Genomic DNA, 26399 nt, shown 5'->3' on the forward strand with positions numbered 1-26399 from the left:
ATTGGCAGGGATTATGCTTTTATTCTGAAATCCACCGAGCGGAAGTGCCCCGTGTTAGCTGGCGGAACAAAGTTGCGTGCTGCGTTCAGTGGGAGGGGGAGGTTTGTGTTCAAGTCAGAGAAGGTATTACCGTGAACCCTGTCAACAAACTCACATACAGAGTGATTCACCACGTCTGTTAAATGGACTTTTCTTGACAGAAGCCTGTGCAGTTCAAGGAGAGCGGTGAGAATTGTTTAGCAGTCGTAAATTACAACTAAAGCGTTGCAAGTGTTAACGTTACGTGAAGTGGACGTTTTGTTGAGCTAGCAAGGTAACGCAAATACGCTAACGCCTGCTCCTTGGTTAACGACAGGTCTCTTAAAGGCCCGATGCATTGGTGGGTAACGGTTCTGTCAGTCTTACAGCGCCTTGACGTTTTAATAATTGTCAGTGTTTTGCAAGATAGTCAGCCGATTATATTACTGACAGAGCTGCAGAGCTAACGTAAGCTAGTTAGCTAATGAAGTCGCTGGTTGGTGGTCGTCGGGAGCAGACCCTCTGTCTGTGGCTGTGAGCAGTCTGTAGACCAGCTAGGGTTATATGTAATCATTGAAATACCTGCTGACCACCTTCTCTCGACCCTTGCTCTATAAAATGACATTAAAACAGCGTTAAATCACGGCCTTGTGATATGTGTCCTCCGTGTGTTATCTACGTTATCACAATGTTTTCAACTTGTTTCCAGCTTATTCTGGAGAAATACAGAGTAAATGTCCACTGAGCTCTGACCACTGGAAACCCCAGCCCGACCCGAATTTATGTTTTGTGGTGAGGCCATGACTAGTGTCAACATCACCAGAGACATCCTGCACAGGCAGATCAGAGTGAGTACACAGATGCCAGAGCATCCTAGAAGCTCAGACTATCAGTGAACAAACAATGTGTGTGTTATATAGAAATGATCTTGGTGGGGCTAACCCACCAACCAAAATGATTGTTCACATTTTTGTAGTTATTCTTTCTTCTGTACAAAAGTCTGATGGGTACTTTGATTCATGTATTCAGGACAAGAGAGCTTCAGGCTTCCAGAGGATCTATCATGTGACTGACCCGTTCATCAAGAGACTTGGACTGGAAGCTGAGCTGCAGGTCAGTGGCAGCAAGCATGTGTGTGTGTGGAATCAAAGAGTTATGAGAAGAGAGGGAGACTGATAGAGGTAATATTTCTGTGTATGATGGTAACTTACAGTTCGTATTGTCTGTCTCGACAGGGTCACACTGGCTGTGTGAACTGTCTGGAATGGAATGAACGAGGAGAGTAAGTCTTCAAAACCTAAAATTTCACCTTATGTACAATTATTATAGCCTCTGGCCTGGGGTCACTGGCTGGGTTACATCACTATATTACAGCAATTTAACTATGCCAAAACCCTTATGCTGAGGTTCATTACAGACACTATATGTGCAGTGAAAGTCTATTATTGCTGGATTATATGTCAAAATAAATCCAGTATGTTGTTCTACTTATGTTTCTATTCTGCGCTGCTTATTGCCAAAAAATGATACAACAGGCTCACCATGTTTCACTAGCCAGTAATGAGATCTGTATGCCTCTTTAAACAGTGAATTATTTGCCACACTGTTGCTGCTCATGGAGGAACTTACTTAAATCACCATAATAAATGACTTCGATTGGCAGCACTGGATTCAGCTCATTGCAGTTCCTGGTGTATTAGTCCTTATGCCTATAAAGCATATGCATACAATGAGCCTGCTATTGCTCATCTTAATATGTTTCACAGGATTTTAAATGACCTTAGTAGTAAAAAGCTTAAACAAATGTTGCTTGACTTTCCTGGTGATTCCTTTTGTTTTCAGTTTACTGGCCTCGGGCTCAGATGATCAGCATGCCGTGATCTGGGATCCATTCAGACACAAGAAGCTAACAACTATGCACACAGGTCATGCAGCAAACATATTCTCTGTAAAGGTAAGGAGGAATGATTTTAAGGTGGATGTACTTTCTGGCTGCCAGGAGGGAAATCGGGCTGAAACAATTTACAGTGGCTGCGTTTACATGACTTTGCCTCTCATCACCCGTTTTACTCAATCAATAAATTCTCTCCATGATTCAAGATCACTTTCTGTACATTAGGTGGCACTGTTGGACGTTTAATGAGTGGCATGTTGTTCGGTGGAAAACCATCTTTGTACATGTTGTTCTATGTTGAAGCTGTTCAAGGCATGGTTTTGTTGCAGTTTTTTACACCAAAAATAACATAGCAAATAGCATAACAATCGCATGACTAACACCTTAATCGGTGGTTACTGGCAATAATAGGATTATTATGTGCTTTAAATAGAAGCCACTGTGAAACATTGTGTCTGTATTTATCAGTTCATTCTTCTGGTTTTTTTTCGTCTGTCCATACAGTTCCTCCCTCACTCCGGAGACAGAATTTTGTTAACGGGTGCTGCAGACACAAAAGTCCATGTGCATGACCTGACGGTGAAGGAAACCATCCATATGTTTTCTGACCATACCAACCGAGTGAAACGCATCGCCACAGCACCCATGTGGCCCAACACCTTCTGGAGTGCTGCGGAGGACGGCATCATCAGGTTAGAACCCAGGGATCAGCAATGACCTTAATCACCTTGTTTTGTTTAGTTTTTGCTACAGGTAATAGGTTCACTTTCTCTCTGTTCACTGCAGACAATATGACTTGAGGGAGAGCAGTAAACGCTCTGAGGTGCTGATTGACCTGACAGAGTTCTGTGGTCAGCTGGTTGAGGCCAAGTGTTTAGCTGTAAACCCACGGGACAACAACTACCTGGCAGTGGGAGCTAACGGGCCTTTTGTTCGCCTTTATGACATTAGGATGATTCACAACTACAGGTGGGTTTTTAATGTCATTCTGTGGTAATAATTCAACAACCACTCAAATGTGGTACATTCACAAATTCCAGGTTTTAAAAAAATACATGTTTCAATGAGGTCATGTGTGTTTCAACCAATTTTTTTTATTATTTTTTTATTTATATATTTTTTTTAACAATTCCTTACACAGGAAATCTATGAGTCAGGGCACATCAGCAGCTGTGCACACGTTCTGTGACAGACAGAAGCCCATTCCAGACGGAGCTGGGCAGTATTATGTTGCAGGTGCATATATGGCTGTATTGTCTGGTATCAAATTTATTAGGTACATTTGTATTCTAACTCTATAGTAGTGACATCAGGAGAGGTGCAGGTTGCAGGAAGGTGACTGTGAAGGATGTGGTTGAATAACATCACCCTCTGTTTGAATGCTCCAGGGCACCTGCCAGTGAAACTCCCAGACTACAATAACCGCCTGAGGGTCCTGGTGGCCACATATGTCACCTTCAGTCCAGATGGCACTGAGCTACTCGTAAACATGGGTGGGGAACAGGTAATGCTTCATTGAACGAACAATGAACGCGAGAGGAATTATTTATTTCTTTTTCAGCATATAAATATTCTCTTTTTTATGCTCTTTTTAGGTGTATCTGTTTGATTTGACATTTAAACAGAGGCCATACACCTTCTTGCTTCCAAAAAAGTGCCAATCATCAACAGGTAGGTCTTTTCCATCTATATTAACAAAAGATCTTGAATGGTGCCTTGAAAGGTAATAAAGTACCGTATCTATAGATGTATTTTTGGTTTCTGAAACTTTGGCTTTCCAGGAGATGTACAGAACGGAAAGACAACCAATGGCGTCTCCAATGGAATTCACTTACCAGCCAGCCACATTCGACTGGCCGGAAGCAAGATATGTTCTAGGTAATTGTCTTGTCACTCTGTCGGTGGTTGGATTTTGAGCATGCACACACTTGAATTCTTCTGCTCTCTTTGTTTTAGTTCTACTGAGCTCCCTCTTCACTTGGAGAAGATAAAGCAACAAGCTAATGATGCATTTGCACGGCAGCAGTGGACGCAGGCCATCCAGCTGTACAGTTTGGGCATCCATCAGGCCAGCTGCAACGCCATGCTGTATGGGAACCGGGCTGCAGCCTACATGAAACGCAAGTGGTATGTATCATTGTATCACTGCAGGGGGACGTCATCGTCTACTCCATGAGGCTATTAAAGCAGTTGTCAAGTGTTTGTTTACATATGTGATTGACAGGGATGGAGACCATTACGATGCCCTCAGGGACTGTCTGAAGGCTCTGACTCTAAACCCCAGTCATCTGAAGGCTCATTTCAGGCTGGCACGGTGTCTGTTTGAGCTCAAGTATGTGTCTGAAGCTCTGGAGTGTCTGGATGATTTTAAAGGAAAGTTCCCAGAGCAGGCGCACAGCAGTGCCTGTGATGCCTTGGATAAAGACATCAAGGCTGCTCTCTTCTCCAAGACAGAATCAGGTAGAAAAGAATGAATTGGTACTTTGTTGATTTGCAGTAGCTCTCATTTGTTTGTACACAGTTGGATCTTGAAATGAACACGCAAGCTACGCTTCCACTGGATTATTCTGGTTGTTTTTAGGTTTAGAAACTGGTACTGTAAGTAAACAACAGTATCATATGTGTGTAATCTATGTGTATATATACTGGTTTTGCATTTCAAGAGAACAGTCAATCTTTGTTTATTTGTAAATTACCCGAATGACTAATATTTATGATTTTTTTTCCCCCTCAAACAGCAGAAGATAAGAAGGCCAACAGCTCCATTCGATTCCACTCATTCAGTCGGAAAGAGTCCATCCCTGAAGATGAGCTGGTCCTGAGAGAGCGCAGCTTCGACTACAAGCACAGATACTGTGGTCACTGCAACACCACCACTGATATCAAAGAGGCCAACTTCTTTGGAAGGTCAGTAGATCTCACGCCCAGTCTCCTGAGGCCCCACTAGAGGGCAGTCATGAGCCTGTTAGTTTAAGACATAGTACATCTATAGTGGGCAATATGTAGAGCAGAGCAAAGTAGCTTTCATTCATAAATGTAGACTTGTAGGTACTATATCTACAAGGTTTTGTGATTTGACAAAAGTAAAACATTTCTTATAAAATATCAGCTTTAAAATCTTAAAGACCTTACGTTTGAATACAGGCAAATATTTTATAAAATGTGCAATGTAGGCAATGTTGTATTATGTGTAAAAATAAAAAAAAAACTACATTTTGTTAAGTTACTTAACAAAATATTTGATTTCACATCACGATATATACGGTCATTAAGTAAAAATAACTCAAAGCATTTGAATATAATGCACTACACATAAAGAAGCTCAGTTCCCATTGAACCTTGTATACCAGAGCTACCTCCCACACCAGAAAGCCCTGATTACTAGCCTGTACGGCGAATTGTTCTGCAAAGAAAGTTCCATGTAAAACTGTTGCACCATTTTTTGATTCCTAGTAAATCTGACATGTCCCAAGAACGTGGCTTGTCAAGCAGGTCTGAACGGTTTCCTTTCCTCCCGCAGCAAAGGCCAGTACATTGTCAGCGGCTCAGACGATGGCTCCTTCTTTATCTGGGAGAAGGAGACGACTAATCTGGTGAGAATCCTGCAGGGGGACGAGTCCATAGTCAACTGCCTGCAGCCCCACCCCAGCTACTGCTTCCTGGCTACCAGTGGTATTGACCCCGTGGTTCGATTATGGAACCCTAGACCAGAGGTAAACGACTGAAACTGAAGTGTATTTATATATTTCTGAAAAACGTTCACAGGCACAGTGCCAATGTTCCAGTTCACACTGATTGTGGGAGATAATTGTATTGATTCCTCATAAGGGAACAGTAAAGTATTACCACTGTCACTAAAAATGTCTTATCAGTTCATATAATGTATTTACCCATGACAGATGACCACCTGATAAATACCTGGTAAGCATAAAGTGGCCGTATAATATTTCAGGATTGCACAAATGAATGACGCACGTCTTCCACCAATAAACAATCGGACCGGGCGTGCTGAGCTCCTCTAAGGCCTTTATGACATATCTGGTCTTGAAATGCGGAGACTACAGTTTAAGAAAACAGTTGCACACAATTCAGTGAGAATGAAAAACATTTAAACATCCTTTACAGCTGACTTAATATCCCTTTCTTACCCATTCTCCTTCCCTCCACTTTCTCAAAATACAGACGGAGTGTGAGAACGGGCGAGTGGTGGAGGACATGGACGGTGCTGCTCAGGCGAACCAGCGGCGTATGAACGCTGATCCGCTGGAGGTAATGCTGCTCAACATGGGCTATCGCATCACAGGCCTGCGTGGCGTTGGCCCAGACGGCTCGGATGACGAAGACAGCTCAGAGGGACAAGTGCAGTGTCGGCCGAGCTAAAAAAACTGTAGGCCATTCTTTAGAATGGATGTAGGAAGCAAAGCACTCTGCCAGCTCCTGTTTGAATCTTAATTTCCCCCCTCCTATCTGACAGAAACACTGAGTGAATGTCATGTCACATCTCTGCACTATGCATCGCCCTCCCCTGTCCAAAGAGAGGACTGGTGGAGACCACTTTGGGGAGAGGAATTCATGGAGGGTGGAGAAAGACACCCATCTCGCCCCCTTCAAAGCACTAACAACACCTCAACCTCTCCCTCCACCTTGTGGTGGCAGGGGGAAACCTTTGAAGAGAGCACCTTCCACGTCACTCCCCAGTTTCTCATGAAGAAGGAGGAGTTCAGCACTTATCCCTCCTCAGGTTTATGTTGGAGAAACACACATACAAGGAGAATCCTGCGGTCGGGTGACCTATTTTCAGGTCAGCGTGGCGACACGGTCGCAGTGTCCTCCGTGGAGGATCGGATCACAGACCAGAAGACGGTGCTTTGTTGCATCTCCTGTCTGCTCTACAGTTGGAGCTAAGAGTCTTAGTGCCCGCTCATCTCAGAAAGGCTGCACACCCAAGTCATTGATTCTGAGTTAGACTTGATCATATTTTGAGTTTTGGTGACAGGAAGCTTAGAATTAATTGTCACTTGCCAAGTTGTGAAAGTTGCAAGTGTTGCTCCAATGAAATGTATTTATGAGCTTTGTTTAGTTTCTGACTGTTGGAAAAAACAAGTGGTTTCTTCTGCCAAAGGTTGCCATCTATCATTTCAATGGCCAAGGATTAATGTTTGTTTTCTCTGTTTCATTGAAACATAATTATGGCATACTGTGCTCCTTTTAGTTAAGAGGTTTTACTACAATAGTTTGTTGACAAGGTCAACAAGATATCGACAGAAATATTTGTAAAAAAAAAAAAACTACAACTTTCTAATACAGATTTTTTTTCATTTTAAATCAAGTTCCATTGATTGCAAATGTTGTTTGGCATGAAATGTTAGTGTGAAACTTCTGTATAAGTGGGACACAGATGCTTAATTTATGGTATATGGCAACTGAAGTATTTGGTGGCGATGGGGTTCCTGTCTACTAGCTGTGTGGCTCTAGCACCTGCTGCAATCGGGTGTTCAGTCCTGCTTGCGCGAGGCTTCTCTGACCATAGCTGTGGGCAAAAAAGGACAAAGAGTCATCCCCTCTGTTGCTCAGAGAACAGCTCATTGGGCCTTCTTTGCCTCCAAATAGGGTAAATGTTAAGGGATGGATCCTCAACAACATGCAACACTAGGCTTCCATGTGTTTTACTTTGTTCATTAATTTGAGATACTCTGTTTTTCTTTGAAGAATCCTATAATAACCTTTGTTGCAAACAAAGTGAATAATAAAATTATCGAACACGTTCTTGTCTGCATTGCTTTTGTTCTTTAAATGGTAACATTAATGATGACTTGTTTGTCCTTTTTAGTGTAACAGTTACACAACAGATACAGCATTACTCACAGACTTAACTAGGCTGTAGGTAAGGCTTCACTATGAACTCTGATATCCTTCCCATCCATCAGTGTCTGCGTTACTCCCTACTTTTGCTGACTATTAAGCAACAAATATGAGCACAAGCAGGAGTAGTTGGGGGAGCGTCTCATGTCCCACATACTGTACAGTAATGAGGTGACCCAGCTTTAGGAGTAGTGCAGGTTACAGTGATAAAGCTCCCGGCTGACGGAGACTGTGAGTTCTGGTGCCAAATAGGGCTTAAACCACACAGAGGCTCCAAGGCTGAAAAACAAGCTCTTTGATAAGTCTGCCAAATTATAATTAACACATGAGCACATTAGACACAATAACGTTGTTACAAATAAAAAATAATTCATACTGTTGTTTTAGTATAAACACTATTGGGTAGACTCCTGCAGTAGGTCTCAAAACTAATTCAATTCCAGTAAACTGAAACACAAATGACCCGTGTTGCGTTCACTGACCGACTGTGGGTTTATCCGCGCAGGCGCTGTCTGTGCGTCGCGCTGTCATCCCCCCTGTCACTCCAGGCAGTGATGGCGGAGGCGGACGAGACCGACGTGATGATGAATTACCACGGTGATTTCTTGAAAGGCGACAGAAAGAACGGCCGCTACCCTTACTGCGTTGTCTGGACGCCGATTCCTATTTTGTCGTAAGAAGCTAACGTCTTGTTTTTTCTTGGTTAACGCTCAGGCACATTTGTGTTAGCTAGCCGAGTCTCATGCTATGTATTGCCCTTAAATAAATGTACTGCACTAAATGTACTGCATAGTGTGTATTCACAGTGAAACGTAAGTTCAGTCATGTATTGTTGTCCTCTGGGTGCATCCTGCAGGTGGGTGCTCCCCTTCATTGGTCACATGGGTATATGCACCTCTTCTGGGATCATACGAGATTTTGCAGGCTCGTACTTTGTCTCGGTGAGTGTGGCTGTTTTTATTTATTTGTCCACGTATTTACCAGCTGCAATAGGCAGTTTCACCTCGTGTGTAATGGCTCAGAAGAGATAGAAATGAAAAAGTAAAGCTTTAATCTGAGATGTCTTACAGGAGGGGAAAAGCTGCTGAATTGATGAAGATTTATGGTATCTGCTGTTATGTCAGTACATGAGTTCACTTGATGCACTAAATGATTTAAAATGTGACTCTTTTGATCCAGGAGGACAACATGGGCTTCGGTAGACCAACAAAGTAAGTTTATTGATCAAAACATTGTATGTTATTGAAATGAACACATTGATTGACTGATCACAAATATCCTAGGTATTGGAAGCTTGATGTGGACAAAGTGTGTGGCAGTGGTGCTGCTACATGGGACAAAGCGGTGCACGATGCATCTGAGGAATACAAATGTAGACCGGTAAGACAATATATAGGAGTGTTAATACACATATTTCCACTTCATTATTCAGATAGTAGTCCGAAACTCATTTTCCTGTTTTGTTCAAGCACAATTTGTGCTTAGATAACTGCCATTCCCACGTGGCCATGGCCCTCAACCTAATGCGCTACGACAATAGCACGTCTTGGAACATGGTGAACCTGTGTGGGCTGTCTCTTATTCACGGAAAGCATGTGAGGTAAGTGTTTGAGCCTCGTTCTGTCATTGGAGTTACCATAAAGGACAGTTCACATGTAGAACCATATGAACATCTGCTGGGTATATTGTGCAGTAATATTTCAGCACCGTATCGTTTTATCCAAAATAAAATAAAGAATTAGTTCACGTTTAACGGGTTTAGCTCCTGTGACACAACAATCACATGCCGTGTCATTTCGCTGATGTTTTTGGGGTTGAGTGTCTTGGTCAAGCTTGTACATGTGGACAGACGCAGCCTGGGACTGAACCACCAACACTAATGGTTTATCCCCTCTTCCATCTGAGTTGCAGCTGTATACAGGCACATTATCACAACCTCCTGGCAGTGCATCAGCAGAGCATTCAGCACTGTACTGTTTGTAAACAGCAAACACGTCTATATAAAACTGTCTTTCTGCTTTTTGTCTGTGCTGTTGGGTTTGGTTAATCAAATCAATTTTAGTTATAAATCACAAATTGGCCCTTGCTTTACAATCTATAAAACATAAACCCTCTGCAACAACAGATACCGTCTATTCTTAGACCCCCACTTAGGATCTGGGAAAAAAAAAAAAAAACCTCTAATAGGAAATGGGGGAAAAAAGATAGCAACATCAGGAAGAGCGACACAGTTGGACTTCCTCTTCCAGGACAGACAGACATGCAGTAGCTGTGGTATACGCAGAGCAGACAGAAGACGTAGTAGAGGGGAAATATGGCTGCTAACAATACTGCACCAAACACACCTGAAGCATCTTCATCACAAACGTGTACGCAGTCTTTTAAATTGCTCTGCTGCTGGACGCTTGTGAGCATTAAGAGACATATGGCTCAGAGAACCCCCCTCATTATTCTCCACTGACCCACATAAAGAGCGTTGGCGTCACAGTTTGTGCTGCCTCTGCACATACACTCCCACAGCACAGGAGTCTTTGAAACAGAAGGGGAGTCGTGTAATTCATCACTGACAGCGACGCTCCCCCTCTGTGTCACTACTGAAGGTCACCTCTCCGGTGGGGCTCCCTGGGTGGAAAGGACAGTAGGACGCGGGCTGGGGTGCATTTGTGGAGGGGGGCTGTGGGCCTCTGGGAGCGAAGAGATTGGACCCTGTGATACTTACAACACACCTCACATGTCCTTGTCTGTCTGAAAATGTACGAGAGGGTGTTCTACCCTCTCTGCCACACTCACCGTATCCAGGTGTTGTTACTCTAACATTATCCTCTCTGTATCCTTCAGCTGGGCAGCCTTCCTCAAGACCTGGCTCCCCTTCTTCATGCTCTGCGGAGTCCTCGGCACGTTCATCCTAACACTCAACCTACATTAGTGGAGCGAGCCGTTCAACGAGCTGACTCATAGACTTTGGTTATACTTTGTGCATTGTCGTTGGCTGTTGAATGATGTGTTTTGACGGGACATTTGTTTGTACAAGAAAAAATTCCAAATGAGGGACTCTATTGCCTGTTAGTCTCTCTGAAAGTATTTCTAGGCAAAGCCCAGCTGTTTGTGGGCAGCTTTGAACACACTGGTTTTGTTTATTTTTTTCTCTACTAATTATTTATGATTAAGTGAGGCACACTATTTGTATTTCTTCAAAACTGACCAGAACTGTTCTTCACATGGTGGGTCGTTAAGAGCATTATGAAGGAAGATGATCCTTTCCAGATTACACCACAGTAGAGGACTACCGTCGAGTACAGAGATGCATTGTTCAAGAGTGGCAGTGATGAATGTGTTTCCAGACGGGCTAATGTACATTTCTGTGATGGATCACTATAAAATGGATCGCAAAGTCTTAACAGAGGCGAAAGTATTCATCAATTATTTGTCTAAGAGATATGAGCCGCTACCAAAGATAGAATGATGTAGGACCCACATGTGATAAATAGTGGTATTGTGCTGTAAAAAAGCCTTCCTCCTTCCCTACAATCCTCTTTCCTCTGGTGTTTAAAGAAAAATGAAGTGTTAAAGTGTTTACTTTAACATGAGTGTATTATTTGCTTTACTCCAGACAGAATTTGAACCCTTTCTAACCACGCATCCTCATTCAGGAATGTCACTATAACTCTGCCGAATGATGCACATTTTGAGCAATATTACATTATATTACATCATGTATTATATATTTTATCTATTTATTTATTTGATGTTTTTGACGCTATGTACCCAAAAGTAAGTATTATTTATAATTCTGTATCTGCATTAGTGTAATATTTGTGTTTCTGTAATTTATTTTTGGATATGCTGTGTACAGAGCCTTTTTAAGTCTCCCCTGGCAGACTGTGGTGGAGGTCACAGGCTGTGGATGCCCTAATCGTCCTCTGTACCTTTAAGGGAACCACGTACCTTTTTCATCCAGCAGATTCTGCGCGATATGAACTGCCATCAATTTACGGGATTCTTTATTCCCTGAGTGGAGTAGATTCAGAGGGGCTGAAGCTCGAGTGCTCGTGGCTGCCTCTGCAGCATTTGTATTCAGATTATTAGTTTATTAATTCACATGGAATTAAGTTTTTCTCTGCTGTAATTCATACTCTTTTGTGTTTTTTTGGTTTTTAATGTTTTTTTTTAATTGTCTATACTTTAGAAATGTGTGTTTTTGCAGTCAGAGTGTTTTTGGGAATCCTTCTCTGTGCACCATACCAGTGCTTGGAGTGTCCTTTTGGCTGTGAGTGTTTTGCTGTCACTCGCACAGTAAAATGTGTTTCAGAGGATCTGCTCACGGTGCCACAAAGTATTCCAGGATATGCAAGGACTGTCATCATTACAGGGAATAATATACACCAGATTGGACCCGATTCGTTTGCAGAGCTGGAGAATGTCACCAACATCATTTTAAGCAATAATAGGTGAGAATGTCTGTGTTTGTTTTTGTTTCATTCATTGTTTCAGCATATTAAGCCATATTGGGATGATGTTTCTTCATGTGTATCTAATAAATACATTTTCTCTGTATGTGGTTTTCATGTGTTTACTTTGAGAGTTTGCAGTGAGATGCATGTAGTTGTATCCAAGCATGAAAATAATATTAAAGGTCTAAGAACAGACGTTACAGTGTTAGTCATCTTCACAGGATTACAGAGTTGGCATCCCACAGCTTCTCTGCTCTCACCAACCTGCGCTTCCTGGACCTCAGTGGGAACCGACTAGCACTCATCCATCCAGAAGCTCTCAGTGTACCTGGTGGTCCCCTTCAGGAGCTGAACCTGAGCCGCTCGCTGTACAACTCCTCCGCCCTGACAGACCTCACCACGGCTCTGCGCTGGGGTGGCCTCAGAGGTCTCCTTCGTCTCGACCTTTCTGGGAACCACCTTGGCTTGCTGCCCCCAGGCATGTTCTCCCACCTTCCCAACCTGCAGCAGCTCTTCCTCGCTAACAACTCTCTGGTGGAGGTCTACAGTGGCACCTTCTCTGGCATGAGCCACCTGCAGGTGCTGGACCTTACACACAATGCCTTCAGGACATTCAGGGCTGATGCTCTACAAGAGCTAGGGAAGCTTGGGAACATCCGAATCCTTCTCGGTGAAAACCCCTACACCTGCTCCTGTGAGATCCGCAGTTTTGTGGCCTGGCTGAATGAATCAAGAGCTTGGGTAGACATGGACGCTGTAAGGTGTGCCTCACCGGGAGGGTTAAGTGACGCCCGCCTGCGGGGGCTCGGTGTCCAGGCCATTGGATGTGTTGTTCCAGTCCAAGCAGAGGTGGCTGACCTCACCCTGCAGACATCCTATGTCTTCCTGGGGCTGGTGCTCGGGTTTGTGGGCATGATGTTTCTCTTTGTGCTCTACCTGAATCGCAACGGAATGAAGAAGTGGATCATTGAAATGAGAGATGCATGTCGGGACGTTCTGGAGGGATATCACTACCGATATGAGATTGACTCAGACCCTCGGCTGGGGCACATTTCAGCAGGTAACCGTGGCAGCAGGGCACAAGGGCATTTAGGATTATCTCTGTCACAGCAGCTGCCAACTGACACCTGTATCATCCAGGTTCCTACAGACACACAGGTCAAAAAGGTGACAACCTCGCCGCCTCTGAACCTATGATGTTGTAATGAAGCTAGAATAATTTGACAACATATGAAAAAGATGTAGTTGTAGATTACGCTGGTAGATTTACAATTGTGAGCTTTGTGTACAAACTGCAGTCGTAATTTATCTCACCTTAAAAGTGCCTTTCTGTTTCCGAGGCACTGGAGCATTGTATCTGTAAATTGACCTTAATATTGTGTGTTTATCATAAAGTTTATTAAAAATATATAATAGGTAGGCTACACTGAAATCATCCACATCTCGATTTGTGCCATCTGTGGTTTCTTTGCTTTTTGGTATTAGTGTCATGACTTTAAATATATAAACACACTGCAGCACACTGCCAGGAAGATAAATGACATAGATGGCATGTAAAGTGCTGACCTAACAAACTGTAATCCATAGATACCCAGTGAATTTTATAATAGGACTTTATAAGATTATGTATGCTTAACTAAAATGAAAACAATACATTTTAATTAACCGTGTGTCTTTATTGTGCTAGAATTCATAGTGTGATCTATCTGTGCTATTAGAAGGAATAGATATTAAAGCTCCTGTATGATATGAAATGTGTATTTACATTCATTATAAATAAAATAACATTTTGATGTATTTAATGCTCCTGTTTTATTGTGGCTGCGGTGAAACAAGACACACTACATAGTTTGGCCCTACTATTTCAGATCTAAGAGTGGATGATTAAGTGTTTCCATGGGAGGAAAAATAGGGCAGAATGAAAGATATGGTTTGGAAAACACCTGCTGGCTCTGCAGCTGTGCGCCTCTGTGCGCCTGTCCGACCCACATAGTACGTGTGTGTTTACAGCATGTGTGTGTACATATGGAAAAGTCCACTTGTACGGATGTAAAGTGCCGGATTCATAAGTTATGTTGCGTCACCATCACCAAATACCATGTGTCAGTCAGGCTGCGGAAAAGGTTTGATGTATCACTTTTTTTTTATCGGGTTTTCTTCCCTTTTCTTTTTCTTCTTATCTGTATGCATTTGTTTTTCTTCCCTGGTCCTCTTTTCTTTTTTCTTTTTTTGGGTCTTTCACCCTCTTTCCTTCTGTTCTTGTTTTATATCCGCCTCGCGTGACGTCACGACTCACCTGTGGGTGGGTGTAGGATCTGGGATTAGCAGTAGCCGCAGGTAATAGCCAAACATTGGGAGACTCTCGGCTACACAACACTGAACTTTACAAAAAAAGAAGACGACACGAATGAGCCTAGTTGCGTTGTTCGGCCGAGACAGCGGACCGGACTGGGTTTGCAAAAGTTCTGTTGTTCCGTGGAAGTAAAGTCACCTGGAAATCTGTGGGCGGTCGAAAGAGAAGTCTTTCTCTCTGTGTTTGAAGCGCTAGCTCAAGTTTTCCTCCCAGACTTCCGCGGTTCGCTCGCTGAACAAGTTATCTGGGATAAAAGACAACCACAAGTGTTTCCTCATATGCGGTAAGTGAACGTTTTGTGAGTCAAATTAAAAACGTTGAAATGTTGAATGGGGTTTGGTCTGAACTGTTTTGCTGCCCATTTACTGAAGGGCCAAACAAGCTTCAAGGGCGCGACGAAATGGGCCAAATTATTATCAGGCCAGCAATCAATGCACTCAGTGTTATTTACATTCTCAGAGTCTCAGGGGAGGTTTCTTAACTGGAAGCTAAGTGTTGACTGTACTCAGTCTAAAATGTTATTTTAATGTGCCGTGATGCGTTTAATGATTGCACAGGAGGGCAGGTTTTTACACCTGGTTCTGTCTAAACATGCCTCTCCCACACCAGGTCCCAGGCATTTTGAGCCATGCCTGGCCACAGCACAGGGGCTCCCCAGGTGTCCCGCCACCAAAAACACTCCAGCTCCAGAGCAGACAAGTACCGACACACTCGGACTATATCCAAGGAGAGCACGGCCAGCCAGGACTCCTACAAGGATCCCCACGGGGAGCATCACACTGACCACTCCCGGTATCCGGAGAACAAGTACGGTCGCAGCGGAGGCCATCCACGGAATGGCACGGCGCGGGGCTCGGAGACTATAGGATTTATTCCCGGGTCAGCAGACAGCACGCCCGCCAGCAGACAAGCCTGTGGCTCCTGTGCGTCCATGGGCTGGAGTGGCTGCAAGGCTCTGATCTGCTGCGTACTCACCTGTGGGTTTTATGGCAGCAGAGAGCCCTGCCTGCCTGTCAATGAGAGCTCCACAGACCACCCCCCTAAAGCGGGTAACGAGCCTCACCCTGCTATCGGCCTGGCGCTGAACAACCCCACTTGCGGCATCCCTTTGGAGTCCAGCAAGTCTACCAGACCCTCTAAGCTGCCCACGAGTGACAGCTTCCGCTACCCGGACGTGCGCATCGCAGGTCAGACGGTAAGGTATCCGGTCGCTCCCCCCAAACGGACCCGCACGCCTGGCAAGGGGGAGAGCCAGCGGCCTGTCAGCAACACGAGCCTGTTGTCCCGTGAGGACTATGACTTGGATGACCTGAGCGACACAGGCACAGACATTGACTCGCTCATCACCAAGAAGCTGCTGGAGCTGTACGCACTGCACCAGATCGACCAGCTGGCCAAGTGCACCTCCGACTCCTCGTTCTCCCGCAAGACCAATGAGATCAGCGAGCTCATCTACAGCATCGCCCAGGACTACAACCTGGAGGAGCAGGAGGCCGAGTGTAAGCTGGTGCACGGGGTCATCCGCATCAGCACCAGGAAGGGCAAGAGGAACAAGAGCCATCCGTCGACGGGACAGCAGCGTCCGAACGGGAGGAGTGACGGGACTCTGCCTGACAGCGGCAACGAGACCATGACCAACACTTTCATGAGCAGTGACTGTAAGAAAACAGTTAGCATTAATAATTACCGCTGTATACATATTTCTAAGATACCATGTGATTACTTTTTTTTTTTTTTTTAAATCACCTGGCTGCAGCACGCCAGCTATCCCAATCGCCCCATAATGACTCATAGTGTCTATTGTTCGGCTCATAGTTTGAAGCCCTAATACAGCAGGCATTTTTCAGGCCTAATAATAATTGGTTCACCTGGGGCAAGTTGATACAGGCGCGCATTGTCTCCTAAAACACATTTCACAATAGCAGAAATGACCGGATTACTGTCTGCTTGCGCTCACTTTGACTTTTTGTCCCCTTCCTCCGTCACAGTTCCAGAGGTGAAAGTGTCAGAGCAGACGCCATCCGACGAGCTGGCGAGGAAAATGAGACATTACAGCGGGAGAAGTGAGTACACGTTGGGGAATGTTTCCATAACGGGGGCGCAGAGGCACGTTCAAGTACGCCTTCCTCTGGGTCAGTGTGAATGCATGCGGGAGGGCAACCGGAATCAGTCAGCATCATAATGTACCAGCGTGTGATTAGTGGTTAGAAATGTTGCACATGTTCATAATAATTCTATTCTTTGTGCTGATTGAGCTGCAGTCTTTCATTCGTCCTTGTCATTGAGGTATAGTTACTTCCCCGGTGAATCAGTGTGTGAGGCTCACTCTCTGCTCTCCATTGTACCTGCTGCAGCTGCGGGCATTTTCTCACCTCCTCTCTACTTCCCAGTAACATACCACTCTTTTTAAACGGTGAAAGCCCCGCATTCCTGTCCCTTTTTCTCCTCATACTGCAATCCCCCTGCTCATTAGCCGCCCTCCCTCCCCTCATCTGCCACCTTACACCCACCTATCAATCCGCCTCATTCTCCCCCCTACAGCACCTGCAAGAGCGGCAGATCAAGTCACATTAAATATATGCCACATAATGTCAGGTGTTTTGTTATGTCATTTTAGCGAAGGACTCGGGTTACAAATGGATTACCGCACAGCAGTCCCTCTCTTTGTTTTGTTGTTGTTCTGAGAAGAGGCTGTTAGAAGGACGGGGTGTCCTGTTACATGTCTTTGAATGAGGGTACACCACATTGTGTTTCCACAACTTTCGCACAGCGGCCTGGGAATGTGTCGGAGTCCCGGGGGGTTAAACTCAACTGTTCCTGTCTCAAGTGCATGAAATATAACATCTGTGTTGTTGTTGCACTGTATTGTCTTTTTTTTATGTCATTGCATTAAAGAGAGCTCTTTCTCCCTCAGCGTACTCCTCCAGCACCGCCACAGCCTACTCGGCCTACCATCATGACACTGAGACTAACTCTTCAGGCGCTCCCCTGCTTCTCTGAAGGGCAACAGGAGCAAAAGTATCTATACTGACAAAGTAATGTAGTCAACTAGATGGATATCCTTCTGCTATCAGTTTTTGTGTTTTTTGCTGTTACTGACTGGAGCACCTTTTACCCTAGGCGGTTGTAATTCTCTTTTTTTCTTTAGTGGTCCAGCTAAAGTTTGCTATTAGAGTGTCATGTAAATGTATGGACCTTTTATCTTTCCAGCACATGACCCACTGAGGAAACTTTTTTTTTTTCTTCCACAGGGAAAGATCTTAATGTATTTTGGTACGCAGTGTTTAAAGTTGTTTTCAGAAAAAGCAACATGACTACACTCCTTGCAATCTTAGCAGTTGGGCCAGAGGATAGAGACTGATGGTAGAACAAAACCGTCCTCATTCTTGTCTGTGTGGTTGTTTATGCAAGCCATTGTGCATGCACTGTTTGGGTTTATTGACTCCTGCCATTTAGATTCTTTAAAAGCATGTTTTGTCCTGAAAGCTGCATTGTTAAGCCATATTTTGATGTGTATATATTTTTAAGTTGATGTTACTTACTGGGTGTTAAACCACTTGTGGTCACAGTTTTTTTTATTCACAGATAAGCCCTGTTTTTAACAAAATAAAATGTTTATGCTTTTTCATGTGTTTTTAATGAGGAAAATATCCATATATGTATTCTCTCATTTCAGCTTGCAGGATATTTGACATACAGCTCCATGCTTGCAGAACTTAGTAGGCTAGTTTAAATATAAACAGCTCTGTGTGTTTTGCAACAAATTATTTGCTCTCATATGTCAACAAGTCTTTCCTTTGCATGGTTTTCTGTCTCTTTAACCTACTTTTCCTCTTTATCTCTTGGATTATTGTTGTTAGGCTCATCTCCCGGAGGTCACTCTGTTATACCAGGCAGGCTTTTTCCGCCCTGAGCAAAAGAAGGGAACTTGTTTGGCTGGTTCTGACAAAAAGGAAATAAAATCCCAGGGTTTGTCTTTGTTATTTATTGCAAAGGGAAGAAGCAGTGCAGAAAATTAGCCTGATTTCAGGAACTCATCCTGAAGTCCTGTTTTGGGTAAAAAGAATTTCACTAGTTTTTCCAATAATGTGATTTTGAGATATTTGTCGTAAAGTAGTCCTTTTTTTTATGTCAGTTCTGTTGTTGCAGCTAAAAATATGTGAAAATATGTGATAACACGCATTCAATGAGCACTGAAGACAAATTAGTGTGCTTAGGTGTGTTTTATTAGCAGTTGGTCTACTGACATATTTTCAGCTGTAGTCATATTTAAGGTACTATTTTGCATTAAGGGGATATGTGTGTTTTGTTCAGTAATAAGTCTCATTTTAAGCCTTGAGGACTCCAGAAATGTATTGTCAACACCTTGAAACAACCCAGAATAAGACAGCTAGTTGCACTTACATCAAGAGACTGCCTCTAAAACATTGTGTAAACAGTGTGATTGGAAAATAAGTGAAATGTTTTTTTCTCTTATTTGTAGAAAACCACATCTACTCAAAGCCTGGTAAACTACAAATGAGCAATTTATTTCAATTGTTTTGTGCCAGATTTCGAGCTTATAGACCTGCTTTTCTGTTCATGGCTTGTTGCAGTTGCCCTGTGTAACCCCGTTTCCTCCGGCTCTCTACCCTCACCAGCACTTTCCTGTTTTACCTGTATGAGGTGTCATGCAAAGGCTCACTGTTTCACAACTAACATACCACAGGCTAGGATGAATCAAGAGGGTTTGTTCTATATGAAATATAGCCAAAGGGTTTTTAATAGTAAGATTATTGTTATAGGACACTTGATTCAGCATCCAGATACTTCTTCTGCTCACTTGTGTGCATGTAAAATGTTGTGATTGGTTTATAAAGTGCTTTTATTTTTTTAAATGTTTGTGTAGCAACTAGCAAAAGTGGCAGGACTCATTTTAAAGACTCTATCAACTTTGTCTGACTTCAGTTTCTCAGCTAAAACATTTCCACTATTTTCCATGAGAGGGAGACAAAGTACCACTAGAAAACTTACTGGGTTGAAGTCCCCTCAAAATTAGAGGTTAAAAAAACATCTGTCAAATGGTATTACGACTTTTAAACTAAACCCATAATCTCTTGTGCCTCTTGCATCAGCTCGTACACATTCAGAAACTCTGGCTTCTTGACAAGACTTTAAAATAAATGGGGCTTGAGCAATACTTGCCTGCACAACCTGTCAGTAAGGATGGACCTGCCAAAATAAAGTGCAGGGATCATTACCAGGTGCAATGACTGGCATATCAAACAAACATTATGTCAGATTCGGCATGTTGTGATCTTTTTAAATAAACTGAGACAGAACTTTACTTTTACGTTCATGTACAAAAATATATTTATTTGAAATGTTTTATCGATGCAGACAACACTTACAACATTTAAAGTTAAAATCTTAGATAAGATACAGTGTATTAACAGTGGGCACAGTCTGGAAAGTCAAATCTTTTCACTTCAGTGGATAAAATCTTTTCAGACTGGGCTAAAGTGACCTCAGCTTCAATGTAAATATCACCAATCTTCTGTTTCTGCTGGCTAGCACTTTGTTTGAGCAGTCCACTGTCAGCCAGTCCTTCATTTCATGAGGAAACATTGTTTCGGGTTGGTCAACAAAAAGTTCTGCATCACCACTGTTAAAAACATTGGATTCAACATTCTCCAGGACAGTTAGCCTACGTCCAAGTCCATTTGTCCTTTTCTACCTGCAGAAGAGCATATCAACCAACAGCTCCAGCAGATCAGCCTGGCCTATCACGGGCCGAAAGAAGAGTTCAGAGATGAGGCTGGGTGTGATGCTCTGCAGCATGGAGGCTGTGAGGAGGACTCGAGCAAAGCGCTCCTGGTCCCCTGGGTGAAGGAGCTGGACGACGTCCCTGAGTGCGTGTTGAGCTTCCTGTTGCAAGCCTTCAACAAACAGAGCTGCCTTTAAATCTGGGACATCTGTTTAATGTAAAGACAAGACATTAGGGGTCACATACATGTATTAGGCAGTTTTCGTTATTCTTTTGGCAGCGATTGAAAATTTTCTCCTGAGAACCAAGAAATCAGAACATCATGGATACATACCTGGGTTAAATATTGTGGTCCCTTTGAGGTATGCATACTCCTTTGGACTCAAATCCAAACTCCAAAACTTTTTAAGGCAAGACTTGAGTTTGCTGACACCGGCCATGGTGGGCTGATCCCTCTCCATCTCGGAGCTCTCCTGGCGGTTCAGGAGAATCTTTTTCAGCATGCTGTCGGCAGGGGTGTCCATCACCTCAAAGTCCACATGCTCCTGGGCCAGGCCCAAAATGAAAAGCGGTGCCCAGCAGCTTTTGAGCAGTGAGAACTGGTCGTTTGGTGGCATCTGGTTAAAAGCAGGTAAGTTCTTCATGAACTGGATGGTTTTAACCAGAACTGCTGAAGCTTCTTTACAAATCTCAGACGGCCTTTTCAAGCACACCGTCCGTCGCAGCTCACAGTTGCATCTATGAGGTACTGAATTGTAGTTGAAGCTGTTTTGGTTTGGTTTGCTGTTATCCATTTGGCTCAGGATTTTGAAGAGGATAGGATTAGAGAGGCTTTCGGCTGAACAATGACACCCGTTATCCATTTTATAGGTTGTAGAGATCTACGTAGTTAAATCTAAGTGACCTTCCACAGGATGGGCTCTTCATGAGGTTGTGAGTACTACTGCTGCTGCTTCCTCCAGTGCCCCTGTATTTATAAGGCCAACCCACCCTGCTAAGTGGACCTTGACTTGTCAATACACTCTGTGAAAAACAACTATGTGCTCTGCCAGGTGACTGATGGAATAACCCTGGGAAACCGATAAGCTTTTCTCAATGAAAAGGAGCTGGTGGAGTAATGACTGGATATCAAGAGGGTGGGGCCTTATCTCGTAGCCGGTGTCATTAACCCAGGCAGTACCAAGCTACCAAGGACTGCAGAGGTAATCAGCCCCACACTACATGTGTCCCTGCACACTGCCAGCTCACACCTGCAGAGCTGGAGAGAGGCCAAAGCAGAGCAGGGGCATTGACCTACAAGTTAAGTCCTCAAGTTTTTTTGTATGTATCTAATTGCAGCTGTAGAACAACACTGGAATTTTGAAATGTTAATTTGGTGTCCAATCCAATTTTTATTTATTTTATATTTACTGATTCATAGGATTTTAGAAATACTGAGATCATTAGTACCTCCAAACACAACCCTCAGAAAGATTTGACACAGTGTTGCTTTGAGCTTAATGCTAACATGATCATGCTAATGTCCTCACAGCGATAATGTTAGGATACTGATGCGAAGCAGGTGTAACATTTACATTGTTAGTTAGCTATCTTAGTTTAGCAGGTTGACATGCAAAAACGTGCTAATTAGCACTAAACACAAAGTGACCTATAGCTGAGGCTCATGGGGATGTTATTAGTGGGACAAATTGAAGATTTGACCTGATGATGGCACTAGAGTAAAAAAGTTAAGGGATCAAAGTTATTACAATTCAACCAGCGGCACATGGGTCACAAATTTAATCGCAATGCATCAGAGACAGTCCACAAAAAACAACATCAACATCATGGTGGCACTAAAGGATAATTCAGGGGATCACCAAAGTCAGTAGGATACATCCTCTGGGGAGTGTGAATGTCTGTATAATATATCATGGCAATCCATCCAATAGTTATTGAAACATTTCAGTCGGGACCAATGTGGTGGACAGACAGATGTCTAAATTGTAGAAGAAATCCAGCAAAAACTGAAGTGTTTGTTGTTTTGCACAACTGATGAAAAGATGGATTGTTGCTATCACTGTGAAGGTTGTCAGTGTACTTAAAAACCCATTGCTCTGAATACAAAAATTCTATAATTTTAGATACATTCACATCCAACTCACTTGGTCATGAGGCTGATTATAGTGTGGGTAGCTGATAGATAGATGATGGTGAGCCTTTCTTTCTTTAACAGTCAAGGAAGCAGAATCAGTTTCTTTTTATGTTTCAAAGTTAAACCTGTAAGATAACTTTTTATAATTACGAAACAATCTAAGTTGTCCAAGAAAATTCAAGGAATTCCTGTTTATGGTGTTTGTAACAGGTGGTTTAATGTTCCACTTGTCATTTAAATAGGTTTACCCTAATTTCTTATCTTCCCGGTGCCTGGCACTGAGGTTTGACACTGATAAGCAAATTGCTTTGTTATTGTCACAAATAAACAAACCACATTTTCAGTGACACTTTTGGACATTTAGTACCATGAACCAGCTAAAACATTTACCACATTGTATAGCGACAGGTGACACAGTTCATAACATATTTTGCTCTTCACTTTTGTCGGGACACCTGCTGCACAATCAAAGAAGCCTGAAACCATCATAGGATGGGAGAGGTGAACCGCAAAGCAGTAGAGTCAAGGTCAGTCAATAAAGTGAATGACTGCAATAAAGAGATTACAAGCCAGACACTACTGGCAGCACCAGTCACCGAATGTTTGTTTTACTTCATCAGTCTCTTTACTTATTCTGTCAAAGAATACTCCAGAATGGGTTTGCCTCATTTTCTTTCCTGGTGTGATCTCATGATGATACACTAGGGCGATTATTCATGTAAGACGTGACACATCTTCTCTCACAGGAGCTAAATCATAATGGATCTGCAGCTTCAAATGCATGATGATACGCATTACGTTATGTTCAAGAATTTCAGCAAAGTGACCTATAATGCCCTCAGCAGCCCTCGGGCTCCATGAGGCATGCTGGTGCTGTTGTAAATGCCTGCGATAAGGCGTGTGTTTATAGAGGTTAGGAGAAGGCAGTGACGGACACGGAGGACAGACGTTTATCTCCAACCAAGACCGTAAAAATAAAATGTCCTTCATTCTATTAGTGGAACAACTGCTGTATTCTGAGGTCAAGCAGGCAAAACAATGAATCATGGTGTAATGACTGGCACCTGGAGAGTGTCCAACCCTTTTTTTTTTTTTTACTATTATTAACATACATGCAACTGTAATAGCATATTACTACTAATGATTGTCCTATTAAACGGTTATTATTATCACAGTCTTAACTTGATAGCATATGCTATACCAGTAAGTTAATACTGTGATAATAATAACCGTTTGATAGGATAATCATTAGATCATTTTGAAGAGTCAACCTGAAACACAGTTAGATTTTCTTGTAAGGTTAACCTCCTCCCCGCCTCCTAAATGTTGACTTTTATGTTTTCTCCGGTTTTAGTTTCCCCAGGTTATTGAACTCTCGGTGTGTGATGGACAACATGTCTGGTATGTGATGACACTTGACCTTGACGTACAGTTAATACAGCGTTCATTGCCTGGGTTCATTAACCCAAAATTATTCTTATACTGTAAGGTCATTTGAACCCTTGGCGAAAACATTGATTATACTGTATCATGTTTATCGACTCACATTTGTGTTTTGCAGTTTTTTTTCAGGTTCACCATAAAAAATTATATAATGTTATTAACTTCGATCCAATCTCAATCAAAGTTTAAGTTTTACCCTTTCCAGGCTTTTGAGAAAAAGCAAACACATCAAAAATAAAACTACCACTCCAATGTTTCAGTTTTGCAATGCAATAGCTCTTGCTGTAGTGATATGGGTTTTTTGCAGTGACATACTGTACTGTACTCTGCTCTGATGTTGACCCAGTATTACCTGGAAAAGCACACATGCTAAACTAACATACTGTTAATCTTCAATACTTTTGGGACACTGACCTAAGGTGTCTGTTGCAGAGAGTATCACATACTGATTAGTTTTGTTTAGTTATGCTTTATTTAGATATTTTAATGATTTAAGTTGGAGTTTGCTAATTTTACACTGTATTTTATTTAGGTAACGTTTTTCTATGGCTGCCTTGTATTAAGACACATTGAGGCATTTGAGAAGTTCTTCTTCTTTGCTGGGTTTTGTAAAAATGTTTTTTTCCCCCTGCAAAGTGAGATATATAAAAAAGTAGTATTAACATATATAAAAAAGTAGTACAAGTATTGTTACTGGCACCGGTATAAAAAAATGTAAATCAATACTGAGTCCTACAGTTTAATTGTGAAGCTTTTATGAAAGTGCCAAAGGCCAAAAACTCCATCACAATGATCCATGATGGACTCTTTTTGTGACAGTTATTTAGCAGGGCTCGAGGTTGTGTGACATAAGTGTCAGAAAGTTTGATTCTTTTAAGCATTTTGCAGAAAGATTATAAACCTTGAAGAGGGCAACTGAATTCCTGACTTACCTGTATAATCATGTCCGTAAATTCAAGTTGGTTTCAATACTTTGATTTTTCATCTGACATTTTTTAAATATATATGTTTTATGATTAACATGGACTTCCACAAGCAGGGGGTGAATATGAGTCATGACCAGTGCACAATATGTGTAATGTGATGTGTAAAGTGATGTCAGGGTCCAGACACCCGGGTCTAGTTTTACTGCCTATTACTATCAAAACACAATGATAAAAGTTAAGGTGAAGGCCACGGGAAGAGTTAGCCTATGGGTTAATGAACTCTGACTGAACACATTTCTTGGTTGTTTCTCTGAAAAAGGTTAAAAAAGATTTAAATATTTTTCTTAAAAGACCAAACAGCCTCATACTAGTCTTGTTGCTTTTTTTGCCTAAATCTAATTTACATATGTAAAGTTAAACACTGAGCGACACTGTTGTGCCTTCTAACCGTCATTTGAGTCTCATGGTTTCATTTCTCCTTTTAACATTTTAACTTAGAATGAAATGCAGAACTGATCTCTCTGGTGAGTGGGTTGTTACCACTATATATATTCATTTTATCCCCCTAGCTATCTGAGAAGAGGGATTTCTCCTTAATACCTCTAACGACATATCACCCATTCTTCCCCCCCATATAAAAATTATTTCAGTTTTTTTGTTTTTCCTCCTCAGAGAGCAGACAACATGCACTGTTGTGGCCTGTAAAGCCTGGTGAGACATTGTACGAGCTAAACTGCTCTTTGCTTATCACTGAAAAGTACAATTGTAATGTGTAAATATTTCATGGTAAAGCTATAGAAACTACAACTCAAGTGTAGATACAGTAAAACCAGCAGAAATTATATCCATTATTGATTATTGAGAATATGTACTTTGATACTATTGATAACATGAAAGATAAAGAAATATCTAGGAAAACCAAATCATACTGGGGTAGGACGAGGGTTATGAGAACAACACAGCAATATAAAATAAGGAAGAAATAAACACTGTTACAGTATTTGGACACTAGTCCCTAGTGTTTATTTACCTTTACACTCACCTGTCCCTGTTTTGACATGTGTCTTGCTTCAAAGATCCAGTGTGTAACACTGAGGAGGATCTAATGGCAGAAATGTTATATAATAATAATAGGCGTGTTTTTATTAGTGTGTCATCACCTGAATATATGAATTGTTGTGGTTATGTTAGAATGAGACGTTTTTATCTACAGGAAGAGCGGGTCTCTCACCCTCAAACTGCTCACACTTGGCCTGCACCCCACCCTCTGCGACTGGCTCCTAGACTTTCTGACTGGCAGGCCCCAGTCTGTCAGGAGTCAGCCAGCATCATCACCGACACTGGCACCCCTCAGGGACGCGTTCTCAGCCCCATCCTCTACACCCTGTTCACCCATGACTGTGTCGCCTCCCACAAGGACAACTTCATCCTGAAGTTCGTGGATGACACTGCAGTGATCGGTCTCATCACTGGGGGTGACGAAGCGGCCTACAGGAGGGAGGTGGCCGGTCTAGTGGCATGGTGTGATGACAACAACCTCTCCCTCAACACAAACAAGACAAAGGAGATGAT

At 42.6% G+C, this 26399-nt stretch overlaps 5 protein-coding genes across 5 annotated transcripts; 4 read left to right on the forward strand and 1 right to left on the reverse strand.

Moving 5' to 3' along the window:
• The first annotated feature begins 67 nt into the window (after positions 1–67).
• wdtc1 (WD and tetratricopeptide repeats 1) lies at positions 68–7677 on the forward strand. Its single transcript, XM_035673032.1, has 16 exons — positions 68–225; positions 728–866; positions 1048–1131; positions 1254–1300; positions 1861–1972; positions 2417–2604; positions 2699–2881; positions 3054–3148; positions 3301–3416; positions 3508–3583; positions 3694–3790; positions 3869–4039; positions 4137–4372; positions 4651–4819; positions 5433–5625; positions 6095–7677. The coding sequence occupies exons 2-16, from the start codon at positions 801–803 to the stop codon at positions 6290–6292; spliced, it is 2031 nt and encodes a 676-aa protein (XP_035528925.1). The 5' UTR covers positions 68–225; positions 728–800; the 3' UTR covers positions 6293–7677.
• Positions 7678–8304: 627 nt separating this feature from the next.
• LOC118335332 (transmembrane protein 222-like) lies at positions 8305–11910 on the forward strand. Its single transcript, XM_035671566.1, has 6 exons — positions 8305–8447; positions 8631–8715; positions 8954–8985; positions 9058–9154; positions 9244–9374; positions 10613–11910. Exons 1-6 carry the CDS (start codon positions 8329–8331, stop codon positions 10698–10700), a joined length of 552 nt encoding a protein of 183 aa, XP_035527459.1. The 5' UTR covers positions 8305–8328; the 3' UTR covers positions 10701–11910.
• Positions 11911–11937: 27 nt separating this feature from the next.
• On the forward strand, positions 11938–13876 carry LOC118335331 (trophoblast glycoprotein-like). Its single transcript, XM_035671565.1, has 2 exons — positions 11938–12222; positions 12447–13876. The coding sequence occupies exons 1-2, from the start codon at positions 11963–11965 to the stop codon at positions 13420–13422; spliced, it is 1236 nt and encodes a 411-aa protein (XP_035527458.1). The 5' UTR covers positions 11938–11962; the 3' UTR covers positions 13423–13876.
• A 633-nt stretch (positions 13877–14509) lies between these two features.
• Positions 14510–18201, forward strand: kdf1a (keratinocyte differentiation factor 1a). Its single transcript, XM_035671710.1, has 4 exons — positions 14510–14861; positions 15188–16236; positions 16567–16641; positions 17493–18201. Exons 2-4 carry the CDS (start codon positions 15207–15209, stop codon positions 17576–17578), a joined length of 1191 nt encoding a protein of 396 aa, XP_035527603.1. The 5' UTR covers positions 14510–14861; positions 15188–15206; the 3' UTR covers positions 17579–18201.
• A 1799-nt stretch (positions 18202–20000) lies between these two features.
• Positions 20001–21254, reverse strand: nr0b2a (nuclear receptor subfamily 0, group B, member 2a). The gene is made up of 2 exons (XM_035672856.1): positions 20659–21254; positions 20001–20532 (listed from the first exon to the last, which is right to left on the reverse strand). The coding sequence occupies exons 1-2, from the start codon at positions 21185–21187 to the stop codon at positions 20291–20293; spliced, it is 771 nt and encodes a 256-aa protein (XP_035528749.1). The 5' UTR covers positions 21188–21254; the 3' UTR covers positions 20001–20290.
• Positions 21255–26399: the final 5145 nt, after the last annotated feature.

Source organism: Morone saxatilis, unplaced genomic scaffold (genome assembly GCF_004916995.1).
Source record: "Morone saxatilis isolate NCDOM2014 unplaced genomic scaffold, NCSU_SB_2.0 Contig24, whole genome shotgun sequence".
Lineage (NCBI taxonomy): Eukaryota > Metazoa > Chordata > Actinopteri > Moronidae > Morone > Morone saxatilis.